We start from the raw sequence: 10,628 nt of genomic DNA on the forward strand, positions 1-10,628 counted from the left end.
GAACTCACTTTGTAGACCAGGCTGGCCTCGAACTCAGAAATCTGCCTGCCTCTGCCTCCCGAGTGCTGGGATTAAAGGCGTGCGCCACCACGCCCGGCAAAACACACACTCTTAAATCATGGTGTATCTATGGTCACAGGCACCAGGATGAACAGGTGCGACTCCAAACGCTCCCAGTCTTCTGTGGCCCATCCTTCCCAGCTGGGTCTGGTTAACTACGCTCCCATCCCCTACTCCAACGCGTTGACTGAGCCGCTAGCAAAGCCTTACTGTCCACTATGCTTTGTCCTCTACTGGGCTCTGCACCCGCCAGGCCCGCAGCAGCCTCAGGCATTTGCACCAGGAGAACCCTCTTGGGACATCTAGTTTGTCATGAATCCAATGAGAACGTGTTGACAGCCCTGTCCCTCCAGCGGGTAAACAAGAGGAGCCAGCGGCCGACACAGCATCTCGTCCTTGTGTGTGCCCAGGAACGCCTTTGAGACCTCAAGCCCGAGCGGAGGCTGTTCCTGGTGCAGCTGACCCAGGAGCGCCAGCTGAGCACAGAAGAAAAAGTCGCAAGGGCAGCGAGTGGTGGCTAAGAAGCCCGACCGGACCAACACATCGCTGGCCTATCTGGGACACGCCGCCACCTAGTGCTCCTCGGCCGATCCGCCGCGCGGAACCCAAAAGCCGGCAGAACACTGGGTGAGCGGAGCACGTTTCCGGCAGGGTGAAGAGTGAGGACGCCTCCCCCGGCCCCCCGGAGGCTGGGACTTCCGGCGTAGCGTGGACGCAGCCAGAAAGCTCGCGGTGTAGCCTAATGTCGGCGCTGCGGCACGTCGTGTGCGCCCTGTCTGGCGGTGTGGACAGCGCGGTGGCGGCGCTGCTGTTGCGGCGGAGAGGTGAGGCCAGGGTTCCTCACTGGGGACAGGAGCTTGGGCTCCTCCAGGTCTGAGGCCTGGCCTCTTGCAGACTCCGCGGGCCTCCAGGCGAGGACACCGCCAACTCTAATGACAAAATCACTCCACTGTTCTCCTTCGTTGGATGATAAACTTCACTCCGAACAGCTACCAGTTCTCCCTGACTTGTAGATGTAGCCCCATGGGTCCTTAGGGTTCGGATCTGATTCCAACGACCGGTGTAAATTCCTCCTGCTGTGTGGCCCCACCTTGTGTCAACCTCTCCGCATTCACCTGGCGGCTTTTAATGGAGTCTCCCTCAACCGTGGATCATCTTCCCCGGGGCACGCGGGGTGCAGAGGCGCGGGCCAGGAGCCTGGGCTTGGGCAAGTTTAACTAAGCACCCCCCAGTAAAATGGGATGACCCGTAATATGGGATGACTGGAATGATTAAATGGCACAGTATGTATTGAAAGGGTTAGCCATAAAATGTGAGATATATCGGAAAGCAGGAGCGATTCTTTTATAATCACAGCTGTTATGACAGAGTAAAAGAGCCACAGGATACAGGTGTGTACTATGGTGAGAAAGGAAGAGGGAAGCATTTCTCTACAAAGAACTGGCTGCAGTAACACAGGCAGGAGGCAGAGGAGAGAGTGCCGGCCAGAATAGGATGTAGTGGGGTTAATCCTGTTACTGAAGCTAACGCGGTATTAAGGAATTTGGGGTAATGTTGAGTAGGCAGTGTGAATCTTTGAAGGTTTCCAATGAGAACTGTGTAACTAGATGCTTTGGGAAGTGGCAAAGGTTGGCATCGTTCTTACAGATTTATCTTTTACTACTAAAGGGAGATCAACTGCTGCCTAGTTTTTATGTCACATTAAAACTATGTGACATGTTAGGGTCCTCTGGTAGGAGGGAACCTCAGCTGAGAAACTGTCATCACCCTGGCCTGTAGGCTAGTCAGTGGGGCCTTCTTTTAATAATTGGTGTAGGAAGCCTCGTCCCATTAGGAGTAATGCTGTCTCTGGGCAGGTGGTTCTAGGTTGTATAAGAAAACAGGCTGAGCAGGCCAAAGAAACAAGCCCATAAGCAGTGTTCTCTTAGAACCTATGATTCAATTCTGCCTTCAGGGTCCTGACCTGAGTTCCTGCCCCAGCTTCCCCTGATGGTAGACTGTGACCTTTAGGGCCAAAGAAACCCTTTCCTCTCTCAGAAGCTGTTGGTCGTGGTGTTTATCAGAACAGTGGGAACCTAGCCAAAACAAAGGCTCTCTCCCCTCAGGCTGCTACATCTTACTTTTACCCTTCCTTGGATTTTTTTTTTTTTTCCATGAAAGAAATTGATGGACGGTATCAGAGGAAAGAAAACCATCCTCTCATTTCGGCATCGAGGGCTCTTAGAGGTGATGTCCCATACTGCAATCCGTAGAAAGTTGACCACTCCTTGAGTGCCTGGCTCCATGCATGTGGGTCTTGTCCCTCTGTGAGACAATTGACCAGGCAGATGTAGCTTGGGAATGGTGGGGTTCTAGAGCTCTGCGTAGAGTTAGTTCATGCTACAAGCTTGTAGGGGTTTGGCTCTCCTTATGCCCCGGGGGGGCATTGTATTAGCTCTCGGGACACAGGATTGTATTATGCCATCTCTGCATTAGTAAGTTACGTGTAAGACTAGCTCAAGAGCTGAGCCCAGCATGGTTAATCTCTACAGTAGAGCAGAGTCAGGTGCCTCCAGACACAAAAGAGGGCCTCATCCCATACCAGGCTGTGTGGGATTTTAATGAGTGTGGTTTTTTTTTTAAGAATTTTAATTTTTTTTATATGAGTACACTGTAGCTGTCTTCAGACACACCAGAAGAGGGCATTGAATCCCATTACAGGTGGTTGTGAGCCACCATGTGGTTGCTGGGAATTGAATTCAGGACTCTGGAAGAGCAGTCAGTGCTCTTAACTGCTGAGCCATCTCTCCAGACCCCTGAGTGTGGTATTTTATTTGGTAAAGGTTTGTCAGCAAAATCCCTGGAATTTTTTGGAGGAGGGGGCAGTAATCAAACACTTAAAGCTTTTAATACAGTTCCCTGTCTTTCCTTACATTCAGCTTATTCGGAGGGAGAAACAGGGTTTTGATGCAAGGTGAACAACAGTGAGTTTTCTGAGACACTGGAGGGCCAGTGCTGACCTATGTGATATTTGGTTGGGTATTTGTCACAGTAGAGAAGATAGATCATAAATCATGTGGATGATAGAGCCCTACGGATAGCCAACGCCTTCATTTAAATGTTTGGTGCTGAGAATTGAATCCAGGGCTTCACCCATGCTAAGTATGGGCTTTCCCCTGGAGGTACACCCTCTGGGTGATAAAATTCCAATATTTTTTTTTAATTCCAATAATTTTTTTTTAAAGATTTATTTATTTATTATATGTAAGTACACTGTAGCTGTCTTCAGACACTCCAGAAGAGGGCGCCAGATCTCATTACGGATGGTTGTGAGCCACCATGTGGTTGCTGGGATTTGAACTCTGGACCTTCGGAAGAGCAGTCGGGTGCTCTTACCCACTGAGCCATCTTTCCAGCCCCTAATTCCAATAATTTAATTGTCTTTAATTTGATGACTTAGAATGTAAAAGTCTTAATAATTGGATAGCTTTTAAAATGAGTTCACTTTAAAAATAACTGAACAGTGATTATCTTAAAAATATTTTAAATTCTGTTTGTATGGATGTTTTGCCCACATGTATGTCTGTGCACCATGTGAATACCTGGTTTTAAGAAGGTACAGATCTCCTGGAACTGGAGTTACAGGTGGCTGTGACCTGCCACGTGGGTACTGGAAATTGAACCTGAGTCTGCTGGAGAATCAGCAAGTGCTCTTAAACACAGAGATATCTCTCCAGCCCTGATCTTTTTAAAAACAAAACAAAACAAAAAAAAAAAACCAACCAACCAAACAAACAAACAAACAAAAAAAAACAAAATAGAATCTTGATATGTAGCTTGGGATTAGCTTCAAACTCAGTACCTTCCTGCCCTAGCCTCCCAAATACTGGAATCACAGGTATGTGCTACCACATCTGGCTGGCTGGTAGCTTGTATTTGCATTGGGATCTGAGTTTCTGTTCACCATTCAGTCATTCAGCATATATCTGATAGACCCGTGCAGTGTGTTACAAATTGTATTGACACATGTGTAGAGAAATACATATGGGAGAAAACTCGTTTTCACTTTGGGGACACAACTTCAATACACAATGTACTAGAAGGTGGGGGCCTTACCAGTACCAGTGCGACGAGGGCTAAAGGGAAGAAGTGGCCGCAGGTATTACACTAAAATGTAAGCGAGGCCCTAGGCCACATGATAGCCTTGGACTGCCATTCAAAATATACAGAGACACTGGGGGTTGGGAATGTGTGATGTGTCAGAACTGCCTAGAACACAGAAGTCCCTGCTTTTTAACCCTAACTTCTCTCTTCAGGTTACCAGGTGACAGGGGTATTTATGAAGAACTGGGACTCGCTGGATGAGCAGGGCGTTTGTGCTGCTGACAAGGACTGTGAAGATGCGTATAAAGTTTGTCAGATCTTAGACATCCCTTTCCACCAGGTGTCCTATGTGAAGGAGTATTGGAATGATGTGTTCAGGTGAGTGCAGGCCATTGCACAGGCAGCGTGTATTGTGCTGTGAAGCTTTTCCAAGGGAGGGTGGTTGGAAATAGTCAGTGCTTCTCCACAGAGGTGGCCAAGACTGTGCTGAAGTTGGGGCACCGGGGACCTGGCCGACAGCAACCTCACACTCTTTCTTGGGATAGTTCCCACCTGTCAGAGGTTTCGCTACTGCTTTTCTGAACCATGGCTTGAGGAGTGAAGGCCGAGACCTCCCCCAGAGGGTGCTGGGAGATGAGTGTCAGTCAGTCCCCATACACCACATGTAAGAGAGTTTGGGATGTTCATCTGTTGGGATGTTCAATTTGACAAAAGCCAGGGTAATGTGAGGAGAGGGAGTTTCAATGAGTCTGTGGGCTGTTCTATTGATTAACAATAGATGTGGGAGGACACAGCCCACCAAAGGGCAGGGGGTCTCGGGCTGAATAAGAAAGCAGGCTGAGCAAGCCAGTAAGCAGCACCCATCCATGGCCTCTGCATCAGCGTCTGCCTCTGGCTCCTGCCCTGCTTGATATCCTGTCCTGACTCCCCATAAAGATAGGCTGTGATCAGGACATATAAGCCAAATAAACCCTTTCCTTCCCTAGTTGCTCCTGGCCATGGTCCTTATTACAGCAGTAGAAAACAAGGTAAGAGTTTTGTGAGGCACTGCCCTGGCCGTTTAAAAACAAGAAATAGCCAGTAAAACTTTCATCAAGTCAAACACTGCAATGTTTATTATATGCAACATCTGAGAGTACACATGGCCCTGTTTTATAGGAACTGGCTGTCTAGTTGGGTGATAGGCTCTTTACCAGAGGTGTTGATGGTAGAGGACATGCCCTGGGTTGAGAAGAGGGAGCATGGTGTGACATGGAGTGTGGTCTGGCAGCCTCAAGAAGGAGGGGCCTGAGCAGCTTTAGGTAGGGCTTGAATACCGGCTGTTCTGTGAGTTATGAGAGCAGTGGTGAGCGAGGAGAACGCCCCCTCATCCAGCTCAGGAATGGCCACTTACTCCTGTGGAGAAAGACATTCAGGGCTAGTTTCTGGTGAACCCTGACAATGCTTGGAAGCCCTTGCATGTGTCAGAGACAGCAGGCCATGCTCACTGTGGGCTACCCTTGTCTAAATAGGCCTCAGTCTCAACTTCGACACTTAGAAGACCTTGGACAATTTATTTGCTTTTTCTAAGTCTCAGTTCTCTTATCTTTAAATTAAGAATAATACCAATACCTGCCAAAAACATTATTGAAATGGGTTTGAAGTCATACAAGCTTCTAGAACAGTGCCTGTCTATTTACAAGTGTTTTGGGTATTTTCTGTGGCTGTGACAAAACACTGTGACCAAGCCAACTAATAGTTTTTTCCAGGGGAGATAAAAATCCATCATGGGGCTGGAGAGATGGCTCAGCAGTTAAGAGCACTGACTGTTCTTCCAGAGGTCATGAGTTCAATTCCCAGCAACCACATGGTAGCTCAAAACCATCTGCAATGGTATCTGATGCCCTCTTCTGGTGTGCCTGAAGAGAGCAATGGTGTACTTATATACATAAAATAAATAAATAAATCTTAGGGGAAAAAAAGTCCATCATAGCAGCAAGAACAGCAGCAGAGAGAGTGAAGTGGGAACAGCATGTGGCTTATGACACACTTCCTCCAGCAAGGCCACACCTCCCAAGCCTGCACAAATAGACTATCAATTGGGGACTGTCTTAGGGTTTTACTGCTGTGAGCAGACACCATAACAAAGGCAAGTCTTATAAGGACAACATTTAATTAGGGCTGGCTTACAGGTTCAGTCCAGTATCATCAAGGCAGGAACATGGCAGCATCCAGGCAGGCATGGTGCAGGAGGAGCTGAGAGTTCTACATCTTCATTTGAAGGCTACCAGCAGAATACTGGCTTCCAGTCAGCTAGGATAAGGGTCTTATACCCCATACCCACAGTGACACACCCACTCCAGCAGGGCCACGCCTTCTAATAATGCCACTCCCTGGGCCAAGCATATACATACCCTCAAAGAGACCCAGTATTCAAATATCTGAGACTATGGGGGCCGTTCTCATTGAGGCATGTGAGTTCTAAGAAGCCAGTTGACCTACTAGGAAAATGGTTTGATAATGAAGCGCTCATGTGGCCTCAGAGTACAGTTTTGGAATAGTAGAGATTTGACATTAAATGAGCATCTTAACTCACTTGTTTTTAAGGAGTGTATCACTTAGACCTGAGGGTTTTCCTTTTGTTCCAGTGACTTTTTGAACGAGTATGAGAAAGGAAGGACTCCAAACCCCGACATCAACTGCAATAAGCATATCAAGTTCAGTTGCTTTTATCATTATGCTGTGGACAATCTCGGTAAGGAATTGCCATTTCTTCATTCGCTTGATAAAATCACACACATTCAGACACAGCCAGAAGCCAGAACCTTGTAGACAGTTTTGTTTTTCAGAATGAAGTACTTACTGAAGAAGAGAGACTTTCTAGTTCAGCGTGAACATTAAGAGAGGTGCCCTTGACAGGCGTGGTGGTGCACACCTTTAATCCCAGCACTCCGGGAGGCAGAGGCAGGTGGATTTCTGAGTTCAAGGCCAGCCTGGTCTACAAAGTGAGTTCCAGGACAGCCAGAGCTACACAGAGAAACCCTGTCTCGAGAAACCACCAAAAAAAAAAAAAAAAGAGGTGCCCTCCACCATGGGCAGGGACATCTGAGAGATGGTTGGTGTGTTTGGCCATTGACCTGAAGGCTAAATGGTGGCAGTAGCCTAAGCAGAGAACCGTCAGGAAGTAGGACTCAGATCCAAGTCAGCAGTGACTCGGGAAGGCTCATCAGAAACGGCAGGAGTGGAAGCCTGCAGGTCACCTGTGTCAGCTGAACCGTGGGGCGTGTTTGCCAGACAGAAAGTGATAGCACACACTTGCAATCCTAGTAGTGGTGAGGCTGAGGCAGGACTGCTGTGTGTTTGAGGCCAGCCAAGCTTCATAGTAAAGTCTAAGCACTCCTGGCCCATAGAGTGAAACCCTGCCCCAGTGAAAGAAGGAAAGAGGGAGGGACAGAAGGCAGGCAAGCAGGCACCTGGGCAAGCCAGCAGGCCGTCCTAGCCACAGCCAGAAGAGCACAAGATGGAAGTCAGCTGACTACTCACAGAGCAGCAGGTCAAGACCCAAGAGCTTGTGTGTCATTTCACCACACTGTCAAAGAGAATACTGCTTAAACTGAGGGTTGGTGCCATCTAGAGTGTGGCCACAGGAGTCTAGGACACCTAGCCCCCTCCCTTTTTTAATATTTTATTTATTTATATATATATATATTTTTTTTTAAAGATTTATTATTTATTTATTATATGTAAGTACACTGTAGCTGTCTTCAGATACTCCAGAAGAGGGCGCCAGATCTCGTTACGGATGGTTGTGAGCCACCATGTGGTTGCTGGGATTTGAACTCTGGACCTTCGGAAGAGCAGTCGGGTGCTCTTACCCACTGAGCCATCTCACCAGCCCTTATTTATATTTTCAATGACACCTAGACTCTTAAATGCATTTGTGTTGAGGTTCAACCAGGTTATGATATGAAGTGGCCCTAGGTGTAATCTGTGTCACATGCTACCCGGTTCCCTGTTGCAGCACCTCCCTGTCTCTCTGGGTCCCTATTCTGGGTTTGAAGCCCGCACTAGAACCCACCTGAGAGTCAAACATCTGAAGCCTAGGCTTCTGAGGAAGTATGGTTTCTCTTAGAAGAACCCACACTTTTTATAGTGTAGCTGATGGTCCTTAAGGAAATGTTCTGTGAGAAGACGCAGTTTTGTGTCCTGAAGGCCCTAGTTGAGTGCTTTGCATCAGCGCTAATTCAAGGCTCCTGGCATAGCTGAGCAATCCAGGTGCTGAGGTCTGAGTCAACCTCCTGCAGTGGACACCTGGACTCACAGGGCACAGGAGAGATTATGTATATTGAGTGGTCCTTCCATATGATAAAATAGTGCACACTTACCAAAAGTTACTGACAGTGAAGACAGAGGGGCAGCGTTTCTATGGTTTCACACCAGAATCAAAGGAGTAAGCCTGGGTGTCTGTCAGGAGCCATCTAGGATAGGCTAAGGCTAGCAGGTGGCCTTCTTGGAGGTGGCCCATGGTTTTCGCATGGTCTGCAATGGGTGAGCTCTATGAGGCAAGGACCCAAAGAGACTTCATCTCAGGATTGCTTCTTGCAGCTGCTATGCCTTTCCTGTTATTATTAAACTAATATAGTAATCCCTGGCCATTAGCCTGCCCCACTGAGCAGATTTCCTGCAGATGAACATAGAGATGAATTAGTAGGAATTAATGCTGTTTAAATGAATTAATGATTTTATAGAATTCCTGATCTGATTCAAATAATCTGAGGAAGAAAGTTTTAAGAGATGGATCTGGGGGCTGGAGAGATGGCTCAGAGGTTAAGAGCACTAACTGCTTTTCCAGAGGTCCTGAGTTCAATTCTCAGCAACCACATGGTACCTCACAACCATCTGTAATGTGATCTGATGCCCTCTTCTGTACTCAGATACTTAAATAAATAAATCTTAAAAAAAAAAAAAATAGCTGGGCAGTGGTGGCACACGCATCCCAGCATTAAAAAAAAAAAGAGAGAGAGAGAGATGGTTCTTGGGCTGGTGAGATGGCTCAGCGGTTAAGAGCACCAATTGCTCTTCCGAAGGTCCTGAGTTCAAATCCCAGCAACCACATGGTGGCTTACAACCATCCATAACAAGATCTGAGTGTCTGAAGACAGTTACAGTGTACTTACATATAATAAATAAATCATAAAAAAAGAGATGGTTCTAGTTATTTTGCTTGAAAGATGTAATAAAATCAAATTAGAATCAAGAGTAGAATGTGTCTGTTCCTCATAATAGTAAAGGCTGCATGATAAGAAATACAATAATTACATTAAGAAGAGATATAGACATGGGACAGGTTTGTGTTCAAGGATGAAGCACGGGTGTGGACGATAAGGGAAGGCCATATGAAACTGTTGCTTGTAACTTACAATGAGCATATAAGGAGAATGAAATACTACTTTGAACTCAATACCAACATCCTTCTATAACTCCCATTTTGTGTAACATTTTACCGATGAAGTAATTTTCTAAAGAACTTTTGTCTAATAGGCCAGGGAAAAGAAAGATGGTGTCCGGCTGAAGAGATGGTTCAGTGGTTAAGAGCACTGGCTGCTCTTCCAGAGGTCTTGAGTTCAAATCCCAGAAACCACATGGTGGCTCACAACTATCTGTAATGGAATTGATGCCCTCTTCTGGTGTGTCTGAAGACAGCTACAGTGTACTCATATGCATACAATAAATAAATAAATAAACGTTAAAAAATAAAAGGAGGAGGAGGAGGAGAAGGAAGAGGATGGTGTGGTGGCTTGGGGAGCTCTGCCCCTCCCATCCATCCAGATACATATGTCTGTCTGTCTGTCTGTCTGTATGTATGTATGTATGTATGTAAATGTGTATTATGTAAGCATGCATAAACACTGTGGAGTTGATTGAGACAGAAGGTTGGGCCTGGCTAGAGTGTGGGTGTCTGAATGTATATGTGTCTATACAAGTTTGCCTGTGTAAAGGATTTGAATTCTTTTCCTTTCCTTCCTCTCTGATTCACGAAGAGTTACCCAGCTTACCTGGAGAGCTCTCCCATTAAGAAAAAGAGAAAAAGGTGATAATTCCTGGGAAGCCATTGGCTTCTGGCCCCAGTACAACTAAGAATCAAAGAGTAAATATTATTAATACCAAGCAATGTTTACAGTGGCAAAACCAAGACTTGCCCCCGCTGACGCTCTGCCCAGTCGGCTGCCTTCCAGAGAGAACCACCGGTGCTCCGGCAAGCTCACCGCAGGTTATCTCTTATCAGTCAGTGCTCTGTAAGCACCATTCCCACCAGGCTGCAGCATCAGGAGTCATCCTATGTCCTCCTGCTGTTGAGTATTTTGGTTTTCAGTTTTTCCTTAGGGTTGTAAAAACATAACTTTTTATATTTAAATCTTTATGTGCATAAGACAAGACTGAGTAAAAGGATTGAGTCTGACTTTGGAAAGGCTCTTTTTTTTTTAATTTATCTTTTTTTTTTTTTT

At 46.5% G+C, this 10,628-nt stretch overlaps 1 protein-coding gene across 3 annotated transcripts in view; it reads left to right on the forward strand.

The window, feature by feature from the left end:
• The first annotated feature begins 751 nt into the window (after positions 1-751).
• Trmu (tRNA 5-methylaminomethyl-2-thiouridylate methyltransferase) overlaps positions 752-10,628 on the forward strand; it is an 18,970-nt gene continuing 9,093 nt past the window's right edge. For 2 of the 3 annotated variants that reach the window (XM_029469795.1, XM_029469793.1), the window contains exons 1-3: positions 757-884; positions 4,356-4,521; positions 6,771-6,877. In XM_029469795.1, coding sequence (XP_029325655.1) covers positions 803-884; positions 4,356-4,521; positions 6,771-6,877 — 355 coding nt within the window. In that variant the 5' untranslated portion in view covers positions 757-802. Of the gene's footprint in view, positions 885-4,355; positions 4,522-6,770; positions 6,878-10,628 lie in introns of all 3 variants that reach the window. The other variant, XM_021183117.1, reaches the window with a different exon arrangement.

The sequence above is a fragment of the Mus caroli genome, chromosome 15 (assembly GCF_900094665.2).
Source record: "Mus caroli chromosome 15, CAROLI_EIJ_v1.1, whole genome shotgun sequence".
Lineage (NCBI taxonomy): Eukaryota > Metazoa > Chordata > Mammalia > Rodentia > Muridae > Mus > Mus caroli.